Source organism: Podarcis vaucheri, assembly GCF_965113315.1.
Source record: "Podarcis vaucheri genome assembly, chromosome: 11".
Classification (NCBI taxonomy): Eukaryota; Metazoa; Chordata; class Lepidosauria; order Squamata; family Lacertidae; genus Podarcis; species Podarcis vaucheri.
Window position 1 is genome coordinate 28,814,691 of NC_138749.1, and position 25,859 is coordinate 28,840,549.

At 40.9% G+C, this 25,859-nt stretch overlaps 1 protein-coding gene across 3 annotated transcripts in view; it reads left to right on the forward strand.

Moving 5' to 3' along the window:
* The window catches only part of DMGDH (dimethylglycine dehydrogenase), a 43,563-nt gene that overhangs the window by 11,667 nt on the left and 6,037 nt on the right, over positions 1 to 25,859 (forward strand). For all 3 annotated transcript variants that reach the window (XR_014212105.1, XM_082191901.1, XM_082191902.1), the window contains exons 5-14: positions 104 to 308; positions 4,829 to 5,077; positions 7,183 to 7,381; positions 8,410 to 8,579; positions 10,014 to 10,167; positions 11,704 to 11,869; positions 12,832 to 12,962; positions 13,831 to 14,048; positions 14,251 to 14,408; positions 16,405 to 16,464. Coding sequence is in view for 2 of the 3 variants with exons in the window: in XM_082191901.1 (XP_082048027.1) it covers positions 104 to 308; positions 4,829 to 5,077; positions 7,183 to 7,381; positions 8,410 to 8,579; positions 10,014 to 10,167; positions 11,704 to 11,869; positions 12,832 to 12,962; positions 13,831 to 14,048; positions 14,251 to 14,408; positions 16,405 to 16,464 (1,710 nt within the window). In the remaining variant the exon portion in view is untranslated. The remainder of the gene's footprint in view (positions 1 to 103; positions 309 to 4,828; positions 5,078 to 7,182; positions 7,382 to 8,409; positions 8,580 to 10,013; positions 10,168 to 11,703; positions 11,870 to 12,831; positions 12,963 to 13,830; positions 14,049 to 14,250; positions 14,409 to 16,404; positions 16,465 to 25,859) is intronic.

Consider the following 25,859-nt stretch of genomic DNA (forward strand, 5'->3'; position numbering starts at 1 on the left):
TTGTTCAAAGAAGTCCTAATATGTAGATATCCTCCATTTCTAACATGTTGGTTAAGAAAACATAACAATACTAACACAGTTTCATTTTGTTTGACCCACTTAGGTTTTAGCTGGTTTGTACAACCCTGGAGATGGTCATATTGACCCTTACTCACTCACCATGGCTTTGGCTGCAGGGGCCAGGAAATATGGTGCTCAGATAAATTATCCAGTCCAAGTAACTGACCTAAAATCTAGAGCAGATGGAACATGGGAAGTTGAAACTCCACAAGGAATAATTCATGCAAACAGAGTTGTGAATACAGCTGGTAAGAAATGAAATATATTTGCATGTCTTTGGAAATTTAATACCCTAACTAGGCCAGATGAAGTAGCTCACACTAAACACAGATTGAGCACAAATGCTCTAATGAATGCCATGCAGAACGCAAGTGATATATGCTTTGCATTAGCTATTTGATGACCTCCTGGAAGATAATTTGGCATGAAGCAGTGATTCCACCCCCCCAAAAAAATAATTTTAATAGTTCCTAGAATAGCATGCTTCATTGCTTAATGATAGGATAATGTACATTCCATGTTATTAGCATTCTGGTTTTAAAAAATGTCGTTATGTAAGTCTGTGAATCTTCCTTCCATGTATATTAGTTTAGGACCAGGATATGAGAACAGGACTCCTGCCTGTAGATTGGCCTTAGACTTTAAAAACTGAGGAAATAGCCACACTGTTAGGCAATTCCAGTCCAAAATGTCTCCATGAATTGTGGAAACACTTGCTTGGCATTATATTATGTTTACACATTATAAACACTTAGAAGATTACCGTAAAATGGGCTGCGTGTCCTTGTTTCCTGGAAATAGCTTTTGCCTTTTTATTGAGTTAAGATACTGTTAGACACCACCCCAATCTCCACAGCAGTGCAAGATTCTAGGGGTGCAGGCGCATACTCAGGGTTTGTTTCCTTTGGAAAAGAGACATAGTGGAGATCGTGGTGTCTTTATGATATTTAGTTTATTTACACATATATACAACTTGAGCCTAGGATGGAGGGGTAGACACAGCATTACACTCCAAGAGGGTCTTGCTTCTCTTATAGGCACAGTCTTGGGTTCAAGAAGGCATCAGATATTTTGTCTGTTGCCCTGCAGCTTACCCTTCTCTCCCTGTCACGTAACTCTTAACTTTGCACTAGGCAGCTGCCTAGATTGATTCAGCTTACTGACTGAAAAACCATTTCCCCCAGAGCACACCAGGGCAAACTGCAATCCTGAAATTCTACTACTGGCCTTTGTCCTTCTACCTAATTCTGAGCTCAGGGAGAGGTTCTCTCTTTTCCAGCTGGCACAGAATCTCTGCTTTATTAATCACCCATCTCCCTGCCCCATTTGTTTGCTTAAAGAGTTGGCCATTATCAGGCTGACCTGGACATGGAAAGCTGAGCCCAGCACTTACTAAATCCAGGCACCCACAAATTCTAGCACCCCAAACCAACAGCAGTACATTCGGCTCCTAAATGTAATGCAGTTGCTGTCATTTAGAAAATGACTTATTTTTGTGTGAGTAAAGGAGTATTTTATTTGGTATCTATAATAACGGAACAGTAACCTTATGCACAGAATGCCAGAGGTGGTTTTTTTAGGTCTTCCATTCATTCACACATCTACATGTTTGTGGAAACTTCCTCTTCCCTTTCCTCTCCACATTACTGCTACTTACCTAGATGAATCAGGGGTGAGTCAGGACATCTGCAAGGTCAGGGCTGCACAGGTACCCCAGCCAATCCAATCCCACAGAGCTCCAACCTTGCTGCCTCACCCCTACCTGGTAAACAGCAGTGATGCCAGTGGCCCCAATCTACTGTTCTGGTCATTCCTGATGGTAGTTTTTGCCAGTAATTGGAAATTGCTTATATCTGGTGCTTTTGAAAACAAAAGTTTAAATTCCTATTTATGTATTAACCATTTGGCTCTAATGTATTAAAGTTTATAATTATAGCATAAATACCACAAGTAAAAAGGGCTCTGATGAGTACACTGGAACATGGGAAGCTGCCTTATTCTGAATCACATCAGTGATCCTGCTAGCTCAGTGTCGTCAGTTTTGAGTAATAGGCTGCAACATTACAGCAGATGGTCATAGGCAGAGACTGTCCAGGGTTTCAAACAGGGTTTATTTCCCTGCCCTCCCTGGGGATGCCAGAAATTAGACCTCAAATCTTTTCCAAGCAAACCATTTACCCTACCACTTTTCACAGTTCCATATCATCAGTACACCCCATTTATTCAGTGCTGAGGAATAACCTACAACAGTAAAATGAATGGCACAGGAACCCATTCTTGCAGGCACTGCATGTGACTTGGACCTTTGACATGCATGCCACGGTTTCCTCACTGCTATTTCATATATCTTCTTACATACTCAGTAATTAGCAATGTTTTACTCTTGAGATGTGAAGTTGTGACATCTCTTCAGGCTCTTTCATTTCTTTTTAACTTATTAAACCAAAGGCATACTTGTCAAGTTACAATGTTCAACCAAAGGGAACATTTAGAGCTGGCATTGATTAATGTCCTGGGTCAGGGTAGGTAAACAGCTATGATGTTCCTAATACTCTAGCAGCCAATCTTCTTCCTTCCTTCCATACCCTCCTCTCCAAAAGAAAATAATAATTTACTGTGAGCTTTCATTCCTGTTATATTGCTAAGTTTATATTGCCAACTCAAAACATAGCTGGGTTCATTAGACAGCCGCTTACCTTTCAACCCCTTTCTCATCCAGTTGCTCAATTCAGACGGTACATTTCACATTTTCCAAAGTGTGGTCTGGATATTTTGCTGAATTATTTTATTGTGTTCTGTCTTGTTGTCTCATTTGCTCACCCCTTCACTGCTTTTTTTACATACCCTCCTCCATTTCCTAGCTTTTTGCTGTTATTTGCAACGATGTTTGACTCAGTAACCCATGGTTAGTGCTCATCTCCCAGTTTGCAAACCCACTTTGGAATATGGTTTAAAATTATGGTTTGGGGGCAATTTGTACAGCATGACAAACTATTAGTAGAGAACATTAGGAAAGACCAGCACCCCATATCAGAGAAGGAGATATAAGGGTACAAGCCCTGCTTATGCTCCCAGCTTCCAAATCACTGTTTGGAAATTAGTCCATATAATGTCTGCTGTTTTTATATTTGAGATTATTTTCAGTTAAATGAGAAATTACTGTGTGTGTGTGTGTGTCCCAAATCTCTTACACAAATCCTGCCTAGATCCCATAGTCACTTCTTATTGCCACTCTTGCCTGTGGTGTTGGTGCATGGATAGGAACAACCTCAGTGTTTTGTGAGTGTTCTAGGGGTTGTGGCTCATTAACTACCTGATAACTTATTTCTTGTTTGACCTACGCAGTGTCCTTATTTAATGTTAAGTTATAAAGTGGGACAGAGGGTTTTAGCCAACAGGCTTTTGCCTCATTACCAGCTTCCCCTCCATTCCTCCTCCATGTTTCACTTTGTCTTTTTGCTCAGCATATACTTCATGAAACTCTTAATCTTAGGGTTCTGGGTTCAAGCCCTACATTGGGCAAAAGATTCCTGTGTTGCAGGGGGCTGGACTAGATGGCCCTCATGGTCCCTTCCAACTCTACAATTCTATGTGTCTATGATTCATGGCCAAGACTAAATTGGCTGTTATCAGCAGCAGACATTTATTCTGCTATTTTAATCACAGCAGAAATCTGAGGCAAACCTCAGCCGCAAACAACTGTATTCATGATTAAGCTTGAGAAATAGGAGCATTAATAGAAATGGGTGGAGTTGAATGTAAAAAGCTGGACTTAAATTTTTTTAGAGACAGCCCCCTAAGAGGTGGTCTGTGGTGTTATCTTATTCTCAACACTGTCCAATACTGTCTATAGAAACTCTGGGTGCTATTAGTAGTTAGCTGGAACAGTGGTAGTTTAACTAGAAAAAAAAGGTTAGTAGAATAAAGTAGGGGAAGTGAAAACTATCAAAGCCGTGGTGCCCATAGATGATGCCTTGTTTGCCTCCTCCAACACAGAAATAAATGTTCTCTCCACAGGCAACCTCTGCCATCCTGAAGCAACATTCCCACCAAATGTAGGCATTCTGTTTGTTTTTCCTGTTTGGAAAACATTATGATCTTTGGCATAAGGAGGAGTCCTCCAATGAGTTGTCTCTTTGTCAAAGACAACAACCCAAACTGTTCCACACTATTGAATCATCTCCTTGTTTAAGTAATATTCTGCTTTTATTATTAAAACTCCTCTTCCAAGGTTCATAAATAGTTACATACACAAAAACTTGACATCGTTCCCATATGAGGAAGTTGCAGCTTGGTTGCAGAGAGAGACAGCAATGAAATTTGGTTCCCCTCCCAAAAAGCTTCCTAGCATTAAGCTCAGGTGGACTGCAGAAGAGCAGGGTTTAGAAATGTGAGATAACTGGGATGAGCAGGAGAGCCATTTCTGTATTATAAGCAGCAGAGAAAATCAAGGAGGGGAGAGAAGAGAAGAAATTACACAAGAGAGAGAGGTAATGAAGAGGAACCATAGTAGCAAAAATTTCAGAGGTCAAGGAAAATGCTAGGAATGGTTAACTGGTTTGCAGGACACAGACAGAGAGAAACTATCCTCAACCTTTCCCTTTGCTGAGTAGGGACTCCTAGGTTTAACAGCTGAGATCAGCAGTGGTTCAAAGCCATATCTTTTGATGTAAGAGGGGATTCAGAATACACACATCAACAAGATTGTTCCTTTAGTTTCCAAGTACTTCGTTCTAATATTTGCATTTCTGTCCTTTGTGTTTTCTAGGTTTCTGGGCTCGTGAAATAGGGAAAATGATTGGATTGCCCCATCCACTCATACCAGTTCATCACCAGTACATTGTTACTGCAACTATTCCTGAAGTGAAAGCCCTTAAAAAGGAATTTCCTGTGATTCGTGACCTAGAAGGTTCATATTACCTAAGACAAGAAAGGGATGGGATTTTATTTGGCCCATATGAAAGTCCAAAAAAAATGAAACTACAGGAATCCTGGGTAAAAAATGGAGTCCCGCCAGGTAATTTTGCATGAAAAATAATCTCAGGCTTTAGCTGCAGTTATATGATTGTCATAATCCTAGAGTAGAGGCAGAGTTCTCTGGCAAATGCAGGCTCAGAGAGGAGATGGATCCTCTCCCTGGTTTGATGCATGTGTGTTCATAGGCAGCAGACCCCCCCCCCATGGTACACCCCCCAGGAGCCGCCTCTGCCACCAGATTCTGGTGGCTTGTCCATAGACTCCTTAGGGATCAAGAGAGCCCTGAGGAGAGTTTCCCCACAACTGGAAACCATATTCCCCAATGGCTGCAGCAGGAGGCACCTTTAGCAAGTCAAGAGGCATCACTTAGTGGGTGAAGCCTCTAGTCAATAACTACTTAAAGGTAAAGGTAAAGGGGACCCCTGAGCATTAGGTCCAGTCGTGGCCGATTCTGGGGTTGCAGCGTTCATCTCGCTTTATGGCCAAGGGAGCCGGTGTACAGCTTCCGGGTCATGTGGCCAGCATGACTAAGCCGCTTCTGGCGAACCAGAGCAGCGCACAGAAACGCCGTTTACCTTCCCGCCGGAGTGGTACCTATTTATCTACTTGCACTTTGACGTGCTTTCGAACTGCTAGGTTGGCAGGAGCAGGTTGTTTGTTGCGGGGATTCGAACTGCCGACCTTCTGATCGGCAAGTCCTAGGCTCTGTGGTTTAACCCACAGTGCCACCCACTTCCCCAATAACTACCTAGCTCTGCTATAAAACTTAATCAGTTGCTCTAGGTCCTGGCTGAGACAATTGAGATATTTGGATTCAGCTATGGGAGCACTGTCCATGGGACTGAACCCACACCTTTGAGTCTTTCTAAGCTACTTTTGCTGCTCGAAACTTCCAACCTCCCATTGCTTGGGCCATCACGCCTCCTCGGTGGTGGGGATCCTCATGGATCACAATCATGGGATAATAGCCCAGTTCTGCTAATTAGTTCTATCCTTTGTGTGGATCACAGTGGTACTATTTTTGTCATTGCGCTGATAGTCGCAGCCAGATACAGTTACTGATACAGGGACAAAACTTTATACCAATGCTATGAATGAAACTTTAGTGGCACTGGTGAAGTGTGGAACGCCATGGCTGCAAATTGCATGTCTGCATCTGGGTCTTTTGTTGCAAATAGCATGGAGATCATGAACATACCTGTGTTTCCCCCAGATGAAGAAAGTAGCATTTGGTGGACTGGGGGCAGGAGGGGAATGGATGTCTGATGAACTCCATGTAGGCATGTCTTTGCATCAGTAAAATAGATAAAAAGAATTGTGTTAAATAAATGCCAAATATTTCTTGTATTGTTTTATGCGATGGGAGGTAGAAATTAGTTTATTTTCGGATGCAAGATACAGCTAGGTGTATTGTTATTTTTGCAAGATACGGGTGGCGCTGCAGGTTAAACCACAGAGCCTACGACTTGCCGATCAGAAGGTCAGCGGTTTGAATCCCTGTGATGGGGTGAGCTCCCGTTGCTTGGTCCCTGCTCCTGCCAACCTAGCAGTTCGAAAGCACATCAAAGTGCATATAGATAAATAGGTACCACTCCAGCAGGAAGGTAAGCGGCATTTCCGTGCGCTGCTCTGGTTCGCCAGAAGCGGCTTAGTCATGCTGGCCACATGACCCGGAAGCTGTATGCCGGCTCCCTCGGCCAATAAAGCGAGATGAGCGCCGCAACCCGAGTCGGCCACGACTGGACCTAATGGTCAGGGGTCCCTTTACCTTTACTTTATAGCTACAAAGTTTAGGTTTCAATGATGCAAATTATCAAGCTCACCACTTGTTAGAATTAATTGAATTTATGTTGGCAAAGATATTCGGTGACTGGAATCTGTGAGTGACTATTATATATATGTATGTTACACATGCATATTCGTAAAGACAAAGAGCCTTTCTGGCATCATTAACTTGTTCTCAGATTTCCTATATAAGCCTGTCTTTCACTTTGTGCTCTTCAAGGCAGCAGATGGGGATTCTCAACATACAACTCCTATCCTGCAACATTTGTGTGTATCCTGAAAAAATAAGTGCTTTGTGTAACTAAAGAGCTTTTGGAATTGGAAAATAACAAATGTATGACTCAAAACCTTTTTTTCTAGGATTTGGGAAGGAGCTTTTTGAGTCTGATTTGGACCGAATAATGGATCATGTTGAGGCTGCTATGGAAATGGTCCCAATCCTAAAGCAAGCAGACATTATCAATGTAGTTGCAGGCCCTATAACATATTCTCCAGATATCTTGCCTATGGTGGGGCCACATCAGAGTGTTCGAAATTATTGGGTGGCTATTGGTTTTGGGTGAGTAAATTGATCTATTGTTAGGAGAAACCTTGTAAATGTTAAATTTATACTTATACGTCTGTCTTCACTGGGTCCTGGATGGTATCTACATGAGTTCTTAAAGAAGTGGCCTCTGTAACACCATTTTGTTAAAAGGATTTTGTGGGTGGGGGTGATCTCCAATAAGTTTGTCCTGTTAGCTTAAAGTCTGTTGTCAAGCATAAGTACAAGTTTGAGTGAAGAAGAATCAGCATAGCTTCTGCGAATGTACGTCTTGTCTCATTTTATAATTCTTTAAGAGTGTTAGCAAACATGAAGATAGGGGTGAATCTGGTTGACATTCTTGGACTTTCAAAAAGCTTCTAACAAGTCCATGGCCAAAGACTAGAGGGTGAATGTATCACAGCTTTTGAATTGCAGAAAGGAATGTGAAATGCATCCTGGAACAAAGAAAATTTGTCTAAGAAATTTAAGTTGCCCAACTTCCAGTGGGCTTAAATTTGTGGTAAATGTTGGTGGGATTAGTTATTCTTCCTAGGCAGTCTGATCTTGCTTAACATATTATTTCATCATGACATAAAAGCCAAGGTTATCATGCTGTTACAGAGAAAACAGAGCAACAACACAAATTTAATTCCAGCCAAATGTAGCTGGAACTCAGATGTTTGTTCTGTTGCTGTAATCATTTAATCTTTAATTCAAAGCCTAACTGGGCTTTGCCCAGCCCTGTCACTGAACTGGCCCAGGGCAGGTTACAAAAGATCTCAGGTATAATTTAGCTTGAAATCATAAAATAACACAAAGCAAACAAATGATATAATTAACAAATGAGCACACTGTCCCATCTTAAATTCCAGGCTGCATAAGTGCTCCAGATTTTTAACAAGTCTAACTTTCCAGTAATGAGAAAGCACCCCCCCCCAAAAAAAAAAAGGTGATAGAGGAGAAGATAATAATAAGTGAGTTTATAGTCCTCAAAGCTTGTACTGAAATGTTATGTGAAATAAGCTTGTGGGGGAACTGTCTATCTCTTCTTCTTTCCCCAGATACGGCATCATCCATGCTGGTGGCATAGGAAAGTATCTCAGTGACTGGATACTCAGTGGGGAGCCTCCTTTTGATCTAATAGAATTAGATCCAAATAGGTATGGAAAGTGGACCACTCCAGAATTCACGGCAGCAAAAGCAAGAGAATCTTATGGATTTAACAATATTGGTAAGGTGTAATTTTCCCCATAGAAAAATAAATTAGCAATTGAGTAGAGAATTCTTGTGCTGGTTTTCTTCACCTTTCCCCCACCCCCAGACTAATAGAGAGCAGGGCTTTGCCTTGTACAGTGGTACCTTGGTTTACGAACTTAATCCGTTCTGGAAGTTCGTTCTTAAACCAAAGCATTCTTAAACCAAGGTGTGCTTTCCCATAGCAGCAGGGGACTCAATTTACAAATGGAACACACTTAACAGGAAGCTGAACATGTTCTGCTTCCAAGGCAAAGTTCACAAACCAAAACACCTACTTCTGGGTTTGCAGCATTTTTAATCCAAGTTGTTCATAAACTAAGCTGTTCTTAAACCAAGGTACCACTGTAGTTTGCTGGGACATTGCCAGGCATGGAGAGTCCTCCTCTCCCTTTGGTAACTTCACAGACAAGAATTAATGAGCAGTTTATATTTTATAGTCATTTTAATTCAGTCATCTGGTTGCAAAAATCCACATCTGTCAGGAGTGTGTGCAGGAGCCAGGCCCTGTGACCGGTAGGGCTTTGCAGGACTGGGGCTTACCTAAGTTTGTTCTGAAGAGCCAAGGCGTGGCTGCACAGGTGAGGCCAATTGGTAACTCACAGCACCTGGTGGCAAGAGGCGGGAAGGGATATAAGGTCAGCATTTCCCTTTGGCTCTTTGCCACAGCAACACACTTCCTGCCTTGCTGCATTTGGCTTGTTGACTTCTTGCTTCCTGATCCTCGGACCCTTGGCTTCTTGACTCCTGGTTTCCTGACCCTTGGCTTCTGGACTCCTGTTCCTTCTCCCACCCCGCTGTCTTGCCCCCGGTCCCGATGTCCTCCACCAGGACTTTGACCATCCGTAAACCAGACCATGACAACATCTCTCCATAAGGAGAGCAGTTGTCTACTCTCAGTCTTCCCCTTTCTGTCCCCAGCAACATCCTGGGGGCCAACAGAAAGTTCCTCCTCCTCTCTGCATTCTTTGTTCTCTAATACGGATGGACCTCCTAGTTTTTTTTGGGGGGGGGGATCCCCCACACTCTCTAATGACGTCTCTGCTGGCTGCTCCCTCCCTTCTGTTTCTCTTTCCATTATTTTGTAACTAGGCAACTCCTGTCGAAACTGCTCAGTATCTGTGTCTCTCTGCTTCTGAAACCACCGGAAACAGGGGGTGGGGGGTTGAATCCCCCCATCTCTGCCTGAGAATGCATTCCTCACTCCGCTGATTCAGACCATTCTCTGACATCCAGTTTACACTGTACTGCTTACCTTGCTTATTTTATTTCCATCATTATGATATTTCACAGCCTGCAAAGTTCTTCAAAAGCATTATTTGTAGCTGCATGAAAAATACTGTGTACATGTGCAATAAGTGATTCATTGTCATATGTTTTACCATGTTGATTTTGTTTGTTTGTTTTGCAGTTGGCTATCCTAAAGAAGAAAGATTTGCCGGGAGACCCACAGCAAGAGTCAGTGGGCTTTATGAAGTCCTTAAGTCGGAATGCTCCATGGGATTCCATGCAGGATGGGAGCAGCCTCATTGGTTCTACAAACCTGGGGATGAGATTGGATACAAGTAAATGAAAAATATTTATTGATTGTTCTTTTGTGCCAAATTAATAGCATTAGCAATATTATGTTCAGGGTTGTTAAAATAAAGGATTGCGAACCGTAGTCTGAAACATAGTATCACTGTTCAGTTGGTCAAATGCACCTTAAGAGGAAGTGGTATCATTCATTCATTTAATAAAATTTATGCACTACATTATTGTAAAAAAACTTCGAAGCAGTTTAATTGGTAGCAGTTACAATAAAGAAAGAGGAATATTTTCATGCATGGCCAGTGGTTAGGGATGACATGAAAACCCCTCCTAGTGGTGCAGCAATAAAACTGCTAGTGCATTTGCAAAGCTAAGCAGGGTTCAGTATGGTTTCAAATTGGATGGGGGTTGGACTAGATGACCCTCAGGTTCCCTGTCAATTCATACATAGGCTATTTGAGCAGTATGCAGTATACATAGGCTATGAGAGCAGTATGCATATTCACTGAGGCCACCTAGAGAGGGACAGCACCTGGAAGAGTATGAAGAAGAGCAGAAGCACTGTTCCGCTGCTGCTGCTTTGCACAGCAGTTTTGGTGACCCTGCCATGTAAAACAGCAGCGGGGCAGGAGGTTCCTTTCCTCCTCAATGCCGTCTCTTTTCAGGTGCTGCCCGAGGCAGCTGCCTCATCCCACCTCATTCATGGGCTGGTCCTGCAGATGGTTCATATGTTGGTTTAGGTGTGCAGTTGGTGGCTTACAGAAAGCATAGTCCCCACTACGCTTCCATTGTTAAATTTGTATGAGTATAGGCATATTGCAGATATATAAACATCCATGTATATGTAATGGGTGTGGTTTGCTGCCGTGATCCCACTCAATGGCTCTTATTAGATTTCACCCTTAATCTTCAAAACATACTATAAGAACTTGTGATAATCTCCAGATGATAATGAAATGCAAAACAAATAAGTGACAACATTAAAGATTAATTCACGGGAGCTATTGGGGGTTTTTTTTTGGGGGGGGGTAACCTCAGATGAAAAAGTTACCAATCTAAAATAGTTCTTCCTTCCACATATGCTTAACCCTTTTGTATAAGAAACGGAAACAGCAGAAAGTCTCCTACAGTTTTACTGGGGAGGTATGTCGGGACTCCAAGTGACCTTAAGGGTCTGTCCATGTAATGATGACCGAAGTTTCTACGTTATGCTTACTCTTGTACTGTATTGCATTTATATTCTGCACTTCTATACAGTAATAGCACCTGCATCTGTGGAGTTCCTAGTTTTTGTCTATAGAATGCAATAATTAATAAATTTTAATGTAAAACATCCACTCAATGGAGTTGAGCAGCATTTGTAATTAAATTAAGCATTAACCTAAAGTTAGTTAGGGAAACTATTGATAAACTTGCCAAAATAAGGTATGCCTATGATTTTTTTCATTTCATTCCCCTTCCCTACTTGTCCAAAGGGGTTGGTAGACGAAAGGAAAGTGAGAGGGCTACTTACAGCTAAGTTGAAAATTACTAGGTCCTTTTCTAAAAAAATGCACTTACTATTTTTCTAGGCCAAGTTTTCGACGTACAAACTGGTTTGAACCTGTGGGCCGTGAATATAAGCAGGTGATGGAAAAAGTGGGTGTGATTGATCTCACTCCATTTGGCAAGATTAGCATCAAAGGCAATGATTCTGCTAAATTTTTGGACCGTCTGATTGCAAATGTGATCCCAAAGGTAAGTGGAAATGTAACAGCAATATAGGTCTTAGATTAGTTTTAATATATGCTGAAAATAAATTTATAGTCCTACTCATATGAAGTCCCAATTGTACTGAGCCTAAGAGTGGTAAGGAAGTAGGATTACATCTACCTCCACCTTCCTGTGTGCACTTGGCCTGATCTGGATCAACCTCATACCCATACTATAGACATGATGTTAGACTGGAGTCTGTACATTTCACATATGCCCACCTTGTGGAAGCTGCATGCCTCAAAATTTAGTTGCGCAAAGATTGCAGGAATTGTAGCTAAACAAATTAGATGCTATGCACCTAAGCCTCATTTAAACATTACCCCAAATTTGTGAATGTGAATCGGTTCCAAATCAGGTGGACAAATGTCGGGATGAATGAGGAATTCTGTTAACTAAATTTTCTCCCCATCCTTATGTTAACATGTGAACCTATTTAATATGTACTTACCAAAGCAATGCATAAACTGAAATTCAGCTATGCCTACATAGTTCTCCATACTTTGCAGTACAGTTCTCCAGCCAAGTCAAGTACACAAAAACATATATACTGAAGTAAGTGAGCATACAAATACATACTGTATTAGTGAAAATAATATATATAATGCATTATATTAGGGGAAATTGCTTACAAAAATGTATATATTAGGAGAAATTTGCACTAAAATTCTGCTGAATTTTCAAATTGCAAACTGATGTGGAACTGTGACAAACTGAAAAACAGAAAAACAAGAAACTGAGAGAAACAAAAACTGACATTCACCCATCCTTGTGTGAAGCAAAACCAAAACTGAGGCCTCCAGGAATCCCATAGAAATCAGTGGTGCTTAAGCATGCCTAAGTCTGTGTTGGATTGCAGCCTGTGTATTCTAGGAAGAGCTCAATTTCCTTATACTGTATAATGTCTGCTGTACTGTATTATAATTTCTTCTTCTTTTATTATTCAGATAGGTTTCACAAATATAAGTCATATGTTAACCCCAAGAGGCAGAGTCTATGCGGAGCTCACAGTCTCTCATCTAAAGCCAGGGGAATTTTTGTTAATTACTGGTTCTGGGTCAGAGCTTCATGACTTGAGGTCAGTGTACATTGTAACTACTGAAGTTTAAAAAGCCATTTGTGATGATGGAAATAGGGAAGGAGCTGCAGTTCAGGAAAGTCGCAAGAGCCAGAGCACATAAGAACAGATTAAGTTGCCTTGGACTGAACCAGACTATTGGTCCATCTAGCTCACTAATGTCTACACTGAGTAGCATTGTTTCAGGCAGGGAGACTTTTCCATCCCTACCTTGACATGCCAGAGATTGAGGCTGGGACAGATGCTTCACCATTGAGCTCTGGCCTTTATGCATCCTGGGATCTTCTGAATCAGAGATAACATTGTAAATAGCTCAGAGTACATCGTAAAAATACTGAGATTACGAATCTTCTCTCCAGAAGTTGCTGGTATAAATCAAAAGTATTGTTCACCTCTCTCTGAGAGTGCTCAGCCTATTTATCCTGGTAAAACAAAGGCTTCAGCAGACTATGATTGCACACTGCAAATAGTGTAGAGGACATATACTAGCAAGGCGGGTATTTATTTGGGTAGAAATGACTAATGGTCCCAACTAATTTCTGTTGGCGGCTCCTTGATAAAAAACTAAATGGAGCTCAAAAAGAAGTTTATAAATATTTGTAGTGATAAATGTTGTGATAGCCTCAGAAAAGCTGTGGGAATTGGTTGCATTGGTGGATGATATTATTATTCAGTTGGGTATCTCATGCATTAAAAAAATATATATCTGGAATCTGAATATGGGACAGTAGGGAGTGGGGTGAGCTTGTCTCAGAGGTACAGGAGACGTTCTTCATGACTTGGGTTTACCTGATAGTCATAGTTATCAACCCAGCTATTTTATGCATTTTAATGTTTGGATTAATAAAATGTTGCCTTTTATTTTCAGATGGATTGAAGAGGAGGCATCTAGAGGACAATTTAACGTTGAGATCAGAAATGTCACAGAAGAAATTGGAGTATTGGGTGTAGCTGGTCCATATGCACGAAAAGTCCTCCAGAAGCTGACAACAGAGGATCTCAGTGATGCAGCATTTAGTTTTCTACAATCCAGACATTTAAACATTGCGGGTATTCCTGTTACTGCAATTAGAATCTCCTATACAGGTAAGGCGGGAGGGGGAGGGATTATTGTTGTTATAAACAAAACAGCTGGTTTCTATACAAGGCAGCAGTGCTTGCAAGTAATACCACTATTACTTGCAGCGATGGGTCATTTAATGTTTATTTTCATGTTATGCCTTTAAATAAGCATGATCATAATTTAATTCTAGACTTGATTAAGATGCCATCCTTTGGTTTGTAATAGGTGAACTGGGTTGGGAGTTGTACCACAGGCGAGAAGATTCTGCACCTTTATACTCTGCTATCATGGAAGCAGGCCGTGAAGAAGGAATTGACAACTTTGGAACATATGTGATGAATACATTAAGGCTAGAAAAGGCTTTTCGGGCATGGGGAGCAGAGGTTTGAATATAATTCTTTCTTTTGTGTTATTTGTGTATTGGTCACAGGTAAATCATATTTAACTATTCTGCTTCTTCAAGGCCTGATAAGAGTAAAATAAGAAACCAGCTACTATTATGATTTACACCTATTTTTCATGGGGGCAAACAGTTAGTATTCTCAATTACATTTGTGGCACCAAAGCCTCCTTTTTAATTCACCGATGTTTCTTTTTCCTCTATATTAAAAAGTCTGTTCAATTAAGAGATCACAGTAGTATGTTTGGGTGGAATTCTTACTTAGAGCATGCTAATTAAACTCTGTGCCGTTTCAGTCTAAAGTGTTTTCAGCTCCTAAGAGGATTTGAAATTGTGCCCAGATCCTTACACCCATTTTAGCAGGTTACTTTGAAAAGAGCTAAGGGTTTGTCTTCAGAGAAAACAGCATGCACTGTGGAGTCAATGAGACCTACATTTAGGTAGATGTATCTGGAATTCAAACCTCTATTCTGAAGCATTTCTAATTCCTTCCTCTGCTGTATGAGGAATTTATAAGAACCTTCTCATTTATCTCAAGGCATTTCTGTTTCAGCAGTGAAAATGTGCACTGATTGCAATTTTGCCTTTGTATGACACACTTTAGATATACTGTATATCCTATCATCACAGAGAATATGAATACTAGCTATCCTGTTTGTCCCAATCCTTCTCATAAAATGTTGGATATTATGAAATCCCTTCCATTTTAGAGGAGGCTGAGCTCACACCTTCCACAGATTTAAACAAAATAAAACTCAACAAATGTTTTTTAAATGTTATTGATAAAGTTGGAGGTAATATACCCTTGCTGGTGCTTCCCCCTTAATACATGAGCACTTGTATGGTGGATGTGTGTTGCAGAGGATGAACAGGAAAAGCAAAGAAAGAACCATGTGACATGTTTCCTGTTCAGTATTCTGCTTGCTTAAGCATGCCTCTCTTCTGCTTCCTCCATTCAGTTCCCATTCCTACCTAGTCAGGATTCCACATCAACTGAGGTTGCTCATGCCACATTGGACTGCTTGCTTGCTTGCTTGCTTATTTATTTATTTATTTATTGTTCCACTTGCACTTCAGGGTATTTTCCTAAAGATGTTTTGCATTTTCTGAATTGGTATAAGCCAGCTTCTTATTTCCCTAATATTTCTCGGCAAAAAGATGCCGAGGTAGCTCCTTCAAAATGCTACGACCGTAATTCCGTAGGTAATGATGCATGTGTATATAATTCTCTCCTTCTTTGGAGGTTTTTATGCAGAGGTTGGATGACCATCTGTCTTGGATGCTTTAGTTGAGATTCCTACATTGCAGGGGGTTGGACTAGATGACTCTTGCTGTCCCTTTCTGGGTCTGCAATTGTATGATTCTACATGCAAAAAAACTGCTGTGGATATGGAATTCTCTGGTTTCACCTGGAGAGCAGAGATAGTCAACATGGCACACTACAGATGTTGAGATTACAACTCTCACCAGCATGGCCTATGGTCAGGAGTGATTGGAGTTGTAATATTGCCATATCTGGAGGGCACCACACTGACTACACCTGGTTTAGAGAGCATGCCAATGCAATTGTCTCACTTCAACAATCCCATAGAATTCCACCCTACTGTCTTACCTGCTGAAAATGAGAAGAACAACTGAGGCATCAGTTAGCTGTTCACTGTGGGATGGGGGATAGTGAGGTAGATTTGCAAGTAAATGATTATTGCATCTTCCTTGGTTAGTTCTCAGTGGAGTAAAGGCTTTTTTTGCAGGATGTCTCATTTCTTATTGTCTTCTTAACTGTAGATATTGAAGAAATATATACTTGCATTTTTTTTATTGGAGATACAAATGTCACTAAGAATTACAATCCTTTAACAAAAGAGATGTTACTTGTTGTTCATAAAGAAATAAATGGAAAACAGTATGAGAAAGTGAAAAGACGTGAAGGAAATATGCCATCTAGTGATTAAATCTCTTATTGCATATTTTTTTAACAGATGAATTGTGATACCAATCCTCTGGAAGCCGGACTGAAATATTTTATAAAATTAAATAAGGTAGGTCTGAAACATTTTTGAGATATATATTTATGAAAATATTCCTGGGTTTGCAAGTATTATATATAAACTCTTCAAAACAGATATTGATAAATTTCTGCAGCACTGTTCCATGTTGTATGCTGGAGGAATGGTTTCAAATAATGTTGCTTTGATAGGTAGATTGGTCCCACTGATTAACTCCATCTGCCAAAGAATGTGAGAATCAGAACTAGTTCCTTGTGCATCTCTTTATCTGAAATGAATTTTGTTCTGGTGTAGAATTTTGGATGCTGATTGATTCATTTCTTTAATTACTACTGCAAAACCATTTATATTTCCTACAATCCAACTGGACAGCTGTAAGTGTGGTGGCAAATTCAGTATGTGAGATTTTACAGATGGTCTGGGTCTGGTCAGTGCTTGGGACAACATGGGGACCCTATGTATATCACCCTTAGTTCATTTAAAAAGAGGGGAATATAAAGTATAATAAATGTCCAGCTGCTGATATTTATCTCCAGCATTTAGAGAAATAAATTTACTGCAAAATACAGTGAGCCTTTTGAAAGCATGAATGGAGGCAAGAAGTTTACACAAGCCTAAACTATTCACCTGCTTCAATGGAAGAAATAAATTTGCAGATAAAGTCTTAATTGTGACTCCTTAAAAAAAGAATATACATGGGTGGAACAGTTCAGGATAGGAAGTCTGTCAAATATTAGTTGCCTCTAGGGGCAAAAGACTTTTCTGTGTTTACATGTCAAGGGAATTTAATTTGGAAGGCTGTCCTGGAATTATTCAGGAATGGCCAATGAAGAATAATTAATTTCAAAATATTGCACAGGCCTGGCTCTTGTGTGCTGTAAGGTGATGGCTAAAGCAGATTGCAGCAGATGTTGGTGCTCTCTTACTCAGTTGAGTAGCTTTGTGTATATAATTTGGATCCATTCCAGGATTCATAAGAGATTTACCCAATAAATTGTGCCATTAAAAGGTGTTCGCATGTCTTATTGACAGATTGAATTATAATATTTTAGTTCCAAAGGACCCAAACATCATTGTCCTTAATTAACTCCTTTTATTTTTCTGACTGGATAAGAAAACAAACTCACAATTTGGGTGTTTCTATCTACACTCTACACATCTGCACACTTCGCTTAAAAATAATAATAGCAATTGCTACTGAGAATGTTTCCTATAAACGAATACAGCGTATAGGAGAATATACCAAGGGTTACATCGTAGAAGGCACCTGCTGTAACCATTTGTCACAAATACTCAGATGAATCTCTTCAGGTATGATATAGAATGAAAGCAAATGACAGACTAATACTCCTACTAAGCACCCCACTTCCTTGCCTCAGAGGATCAGAATGAGCTCTGTTACACAGTAGGTAGAGGCCAAAGATGAGTACCAAGGAAGTAAAAGGATGAAGGAAGGAAATGCCACCTGAAAAGAATCATGGCACCATAGGGATACTATCTTTCTTTTCCTGATACCACACTTGAATGAAAGTTTAATTGAGCAAATCTTTTGTAAGTCACTTTGAAAGCTTCTCGGGTCTATAAAGCAGGCTAGAAATAGTTTAAATAATTTTTTAAAAAAGAATTTGGGAATCAGAACCTTTTATACAATTTGCTCATAAAAGAAACCTTAGACATAAATGGAAGGACAGTACTTTGATTGGAGTCTTCATATTCTGCCATATATGCTCACACTAGAAAGTCAGGCTGGTTTTATTGCTATTCCATTTTGACAATAGGCATTTTTGGGACTTTAAAACACCACAAAACCTTGGAATGCACTTTCCTAGCCAATTAAGCCTTATGTGAAGAATTGCAACAGTGCAACTGTATCCCATGCTTGTTTATTCAGAAGGGAGTCTCACTGACTTCAAATGTTTGTGGGACTGTAACCTTAGTCTTCATTACTTTTTTTTGGTCAATGTATAAATTATTTTGAGGCTTTTCATATCTTTGATTTTTAAAAGTGCAGCAGTTATTACAGGTAAGCAACCATATACAGCAGTTTTACTGCAGCAGCAGCAGCAGCAGTAGTAGTAGTAGTTGTGAGAGGTATTTTCAATTCTATCACTGCTTTGGTGTTGCTGGTTTTCAGAAACAACAGCCTAATGGCTGAATGTAGACAAAGAAAATCCAGGAAACAACTTAATTTTGATGGAGGTCTGCTGACTGAGGTGGCCATGGTAATGTAGGGGTAAAAGTGGCTATGTCAGAATTCCACATCTATGGAATGGCTGAGGGAGGTCTGCCTTGCCCATGGGGTTTTGTGCCTAATATGGGTGTGTTGCTGTTTTGATTAAGGATTCAAAATGTCAGTAACTAGACCTGCTAAAAAGTGGGTTGTTATTTTTAGAGGACCACTTACTTGATCAGAAAATTCATTTTCACTGATAAAAGTTATATGAAGATTAATTACATCAGTCTCTGTGTTTCTGACATTAATATTTATCAACTGGCATTTTTCTGATGTTTTCATTTTTAAAAAAATTCTGATTGGAGCAACTTGGTCAGAGTCAGCCCTTGGCTATTGGGGATTGGTATACATAGAGTGGGCAAGGCTTTCCAGCCATGGTGAAAGCCAAGGATGCAGTGACTTTTTGAGATAATTTGGATGCTTTTGTGGTGCATATTATGAAGAATTTCAAGGAAACTTGCAGCAGGGTTGGTATTGTGCTTGACTGCTGCAAAGACCCATCAATCAAAAACCTTATGGTAAAGTGTCAAATTGGGGAAGGAAGGAAATAAGAGTTGACATTAGCAGCAAGGAAAACAAGGCCTCACTTGTTCTGTTCCTCAAAAGAGAACTGCTGCAGCAGGCATAACGTAGTGACAGAGACAAGCAGTGGTGATCATGATGGTTATGATGCTTCATCAGTTGGAAGAAACACAGACCACCTCAACTCCACTCATATGATTGTGCATCTGTCTGAGGCAGGGTCAGGAGGACATAACAGAGTCACTGTCACAAGGAGCGATAGAGATGCTGTATTGCTACTGATAGCCTTCTAACCTCATCTCAACAGTGAGCTATGGATGTAAGCAGTCATGTCAAATTATATGAATTATATGTTGCCAAGCACAAAGTGGAATGCCATGATTAAGGAAGAGATTGACAGCTGGGCTTTCATGCCACCTTGAGGCATGATACCACAAGCTAGCTTCCAAGACTGGAAGACCTGTTAAAAGTCTCAATCTCCTGTCTCATACATACCTGATGTCCACCTGATTTGAAGTGTCTTACACACCTGATGTATGAACCTACCAGGAAGACACATTTAATTCATATTCTGTTCATTTGCTCCATTCAGAAAGGGAAAGAAGTGCAATGCTACCAACAGAAGAAGCACTTATTCAGCAAATTGTTGAGCCCGCCACCAAGCCTTAATTTTATAAAATGCTATTGTGGCAAACTCAGTTTTCCAAGCCCCACAGAAAGTGGTTGACACATTGAGCAAAGTATGCTGTCTCTACAGATAACAAAAGCCATTTAGCTGAGTGATTGGACATTACAACCTGTGGGTGTACAAGTGGACATCAGTTTGCTTATGTGCATTATTTGTTAAAGTGAACTGGAAATCAGGATGTAAGTGTGTGGATTGGTGCCAAAATCCATACAGTTACAACCATGACAGTGATTTATGTGTGCATTGAAGGTGTCTTGTTATTTTGAAATGTTATATTGTTTACTTAAGGATTAGATTTTAGTCCAAAAAAATAATTCAGCCAAAATAGGTTGTTTATATAATTTGTTGCTTTTGGCTCCATTACTGTTTAGGTAGCCTTTTAGGGCATAGAGCAGAGGTGTGGAGTTTTATCAGTCTGAGGGTCACATTTTCTCGTGGGAAGCATACCAGGGTGGGACCACAGGCCAGGGCTCAGAGTTGCCAGAATCAAAAGGATATGTAGGCCCCATTCTAGCCATACAAAAGTCAGAGAGGGGTGTCATACTAACCAACTTTTCAAGCACCAAACTAGAATGTGTGTCTTCTGGGATGTAGTCCTAGGTGAGTCACATGATCCGCACCTCACCCTAGCCCTGAAAAAGTGTTTTTTTCAGGGCGAGAGTGCAGCACTAGAGCATGGCACCCAAAATGGTCGTTGAGATCTTATGCAAAAAAAAAACTGGGATGTCCTGTTTTTCCAGGGCACTTAGGAGGTATGGTGTGTGTGTGTGGGTGTGTGTGTGCGTGAACCTACACACAAGTAAGCAAGAGGCCTTTATCCCACAAAGAGTATTTATAATGGCCACAACTCTTGTGGGGTACAGCTTAAGAGACAAGTGGTCCTATTTTTGACAACTCATGACTTGCAATGATGTTTGGCTCAGTCCAGGCTGCTGAGTCTTCAGAAGTCAGGAAGCAGCTACAGGTGACTACTGTGTTTAAGTGGCTACTGCCCTGCCACCATTAGGGCACAATTCTGTCGCCACCCTTGAGATGGAATAGCTTGTGCCTGCAGGAGCCCACTGCAACTCCTTCACTTTTAAGGATCCTACCTGAGCACCCTTTGATAGATATGTCAAAGTTGTGAAAACAGAAAACAGCAAACCTCCCATGCAGGGGCAACAAGAATATATATTTCACAGGGTTGCAAAAACTCTATGATCAGTTCTGCCAGTACTGGGCCCAGGTAAGTTTTCTTCCTAATCCCATCAACCAGCAGCTAACACTGGGTCCAGAGAAATCTTGCACTAATTTACTTCAACTTATGTTACATAATCTCCTGCCAACCTAGCAGTTCGAAAGCACGTCAAAGTGCAAGTAGATAAATAGGTACTGCTCTGGTGGGAAGGTAAACGGCATTTCCATGTGCTGCTCTGGTTCTCCAGAAGTAGCTTAGTCATGCTGGCCACATGACCTGGAAGCTGTACGCCGGTTCCCTCGGCCAATAAAGCGAGATGAGCGCCGCAACCCCAGAGTCGGCCACGACTCGACCTAATGGTCAGGGGTCCCTTTACCTTTACCTATGTTACATAATGTTATAGCAAAGAGAGTAGGTAGGGATGGGCAGGCTAGGAAAACACTAGCTGGATCCTCAAGAGGGAGATTGCTCGCCCTTTAAAAAAAATAATTTCAGTCGAATCTGAGAAAGATGGCTAGGAGGAGTTCAATCACAAGTTGCATATGTGGCATGTTTTCTGTGACACCTCCCCTCCAGCACATGGGCACAAGGAAAGGCTCCCTGTGCAACTGGAAAGCCAGCCTTTATCATACATGAGCTTTATTGAAAGTAATGGGAGTTGAGCACAAGTACTCTTCTAGTACTGTTTGTCCCTTGTGCAAAAGAAGCTCCTGCAGGATTGCAATTTTGTACAGTACTTGTTTCTTTGCTCCACTTTTATCGCCCTTTGTTGAATTCATGCATGAACTATAGCACACTAACACATTTTCCTTCTGGAAATAACATGACATATGAATCATTTCCCTATGCTGCGATTTTAGTTCCTCATGCATGATTTTAAAGTGAATGAAGGAGGTTGGGGTATATATACAGTGAACATTATTTTAGTTTAAGTTGTATAGTTTCATTTGCTATAGTCAGTGCTTTTTTCTGAGGGTACGCAGGGGTACGCATACCCCTAAACATTTTGTGAATCTTTGTACCTTTGTCCATTTACTGTATTTATTTTTCCGGATTTGAACTATAAAATGGTTATTTCTTGAGTCAAAATGAGAGTACCCATAAAAAAATTTTTTAGAAAAAAGCACTGGCTACAGTGGTAAAAACTATTACAAAACAATTTTTGGAACATTATCCTACCATACAGTATAGCAAAAATCCAGAACCTCCACAGTGGAATGTGCAAACATAAAGAAATTCAGTAAAAGAAATACATAAAGTATATTAATTAAAGCTATGATTCTCCTTTACTGTCAATAGGAAAGGAAATATCCTAAAAGCTCTTTTTTTGTATTGTAATATAAACATGCTTCTTTGTCTTCACTAAACAACTATTTCAGAAAAAATACAGCACATAAACTAAAATGTTTTCCTGATCATTGATTCAGCTGTTGTATAATATCTAGTAAATGTGGTTTGAACCATTCTTTTCTTTCTTAGAACTAAATATAACACACATGAAATTTTCTTTCACAAATTAATTTGTGAGGTTTTTTTTAAAAGGCTAAAGCAAATCAGAATTACTCTAGCTGTTGCCCTGTTTATATATTCACAGGAGTTAACTACCTTCTATGCAATTAATCTAGAAGTGACCCATTAAAGCAATTCACATCTGTTACCAGGTCATACTCAAGGCTCCAATTATGACTGCTGCATTAACCTTCATGCAAACTGTGTTTTCCATTTATAAATGATGGATTTATGGGAGTCAAGTGAATAATGTTGAAGAGTAAGCATGGGGGAGCTTGGAAGTATTCAAATGCATGGGCTTCTTTTAAGGACAGTTTCACTAGAACATGGAGAAGCAATGCACAGAACTACTGGCTGCAGATAAGAAATGCCAAGAGCCAACAAATGTAAATTGTCAGATTCACATCTATGATTTCCGCCCCGTCCCCCCTTTCCATTGTATCTCCTGGAAATAACTGGAGTGAACCAAAAGCAATAGCGCACTCAATTTATATCATCTGGTGTACTATGGATTACTGCTTTTAATTGGCAAAGCCTGATTGCCATTTTCTATAAGGGTATGTCTGCATTGCTATCTCTCTGGTGGCTTGTGTTTTGGTTTGCCCTTCATTGTCTCTCCTCTTCTCTCTACCTCTATTAATACATTCATGGTATATGGAGAGGACAGCAAAGAAAAAGGAGACACTAAGGACAAGAAATAAATTGTGCCTGTTCAAGCAGCATGCTGCCCATGCCTGCTCACAAGTGTGAGTAGGAGAAGTGGCACATGGATTGCAATAGCATAGTGTCCTGGTTTAATTGCTAGCAAATTAATTGGCAAGTAGAAGGGCAACATGTGTTTAAAACATGGGTAAGGAAACTTTCTAGCCTGGCAGACCAGATTGTTATTTCCTACACTGCTTGTGGACCAAGTTTGACAGGCCAGCAGATCCTATTTTGCCCCAAAAGGCAAAGACTCTCAAAACACTATTTGTGCAGTGCTTTGAGCCGTGCTTCTGAAGATTTGACAAATCAGCTGATTGCCAGATCTTCAGAAACGCCTTTTAGAACGTTATTTTCTGCAGCCTTGGGACTTTGCAGGTACCTGCAAACAACTGTTTTGGCTGAGCCCCACCCTTACCTGACCCACACCTGTAAAGTGGCCTTACAAGCCAAATGAGAAACCTGGCTGGCTAATTAGGTCTGCAGACCAGAGCCTCCCCCCTGCATATTGTTTTCTGGGCTTGAGGAACGTTGCAGGAAAGTTCAGTACTGACTTGCTTGAGAGAGGTGGAGTCCTGTGGAGGAAGGCCACTTAGGATTGTCCCAGCCACATCAACTGTCTGCAGCATTTTTCAGGAAAACCTGCGTACATATCCTGAGTCACTCTGCGGTTTTGCTGCATGCCAAAAAAACACTCAGTTTCCTTTTCTTATATTGAAACTGGGCAATGGCAATAACAGCAGTAGAAGCATATTTTGAACTGAGATTAGGAAGGCTTCCCACATTCCTCCCATGTTCTCTTTTGCCCTGTCACAACTACAAGTAAAGGAATTGCAGGCAAAATTCTCCCCGACTCCCTCATGTGCCCAGCACTGGGGTGATGGAAAGAAGAGAAGGAAGATTTATGTATTTCTACTGCTTCTCTTGCCAGCTTCTAGCTTAAAGTGTTCTTGGGTGTGGGACAGAGTGGTGGATACGGACAGGGAGTATTTAATCCAAACCTGAGTAGAGTGTTGGGAGTTGTAAAGCTCACTTTTCATATTGAGGTCAGCTTTAAAAGCCCCTGAAGTTTATTTTCAAGACTAGCTTGGAGAACTTCACCGGCATATCTCTCTATCTGTTTGTTTGTTTGTTTGTTTGTCTGACTGTCTGTCTGTCTGTCTGTTCGTTTGTCTTAGACAGAACATTCCAAATAGTAAGCATTGCTCTTGCTCTAGTTTGGCTTCAAAGGTCATCACATAGACAAATCGCACCATCCAGAAACTAAATTGGAGTAAGTGCTCCCCGATTAATTCTAGCATCTAGTACCAGAAGGAAACATATTTACCATCACCACTGAAACCATCAGAAAGCAACAACAAAAAGACAAAGAGGGGTTTTCCCCTTACCCGCCTCCTGAAAGCCTAGCAAGCTAAAAAAAGGCTGCCTGACAGATTTTAGTTCAGGCCTTCTGTCGGGCTTCAGCAGGGGGCTGCTCTTAACAGGTGCCAACCTGAACGTGGGCAGGCATGGTCCATACCAGAAAGGTTAAGGCCAGGGCAAGCCTATGAAGCTATGAGGAACCAGAAACAGGAAAGACTCAGAGGCAAGGGCAGAATCTAAACAAGTGTGACTGAAGGTTGATTCCAGAGGAGGCATGAATTGTTGATTTGTCTCTACTGCTGCTACTGATAGCAGACACAGGGGCCAAGCTTGAGGCCAGGGTTGGATAGGCCTAAGTAAGCCTGTTTGCTGATACTCAGCTACTGCAGCCAACGTAGCACCCTTGCAGTTCTGTATACACACAGCATTCTATTCTATTATCAGTTGAAATTCTTTGTTTTCTCTTCATACACACACTATCTAGATCTGTTGCATATTTTGCCCCTGAAAAGCGCTTCTTGAGAAACTGGTTTCATTCTGAAAATAAAGGCTCACTGCAGGTTGCTTCTGTATTACCCCAAGTAATATGTAGGTGGTCCCAGCAATGGTGGTGGTGGGGTGTATCCATACCTGACCAATGAAGTTGTGGACGGGTGTACACCAAAAGCACAGTCACAACTTCCTTCTCCTGGGGAACGTGCAGAGAGAAAACGGCGTGCCTAACCTAAGCAAGGTGATGGCTTTGAAACGCTTATCAAGTAACTCCACCCACCCTAAGTAGGTGGCAGGATCTAGAATAAATCTTGATTGAAATCAGCATGTTGAAAACAAACATGAATGGTTCTGGATTTTGTGCTACTGTAGCCTTATGAGGCTTTGCCCTTGGGTGGGAAAAATATTACGCCCGGGAAAGGGAAGTGGGAGTCAACAGACACTCAAGGAATAGTTTCAGAGAAAAAGCTTTATTTCTACCATCCATGAACTGGTAGAAGAAGCAAGTGTGATAACTCACAAAAAGCATGCACGAGTTCACAGTCATATGCACAGAGTATATATTCCCCTTCTAGTTCCCTCCCCTTTCTCCTCCCTCAGGAGTCCTGCCCATGAGTTCATCTGAGCATGAACAGAAAGCTGTCTTGGGACTATTGGACTCTTGGCACCCTTCCCAGGAAAGGGGGGTGAGAGCCAAGGGGTCGAGGAGCCCTGGTGGTTCAGCATGTCCAAGATGTTGCAAT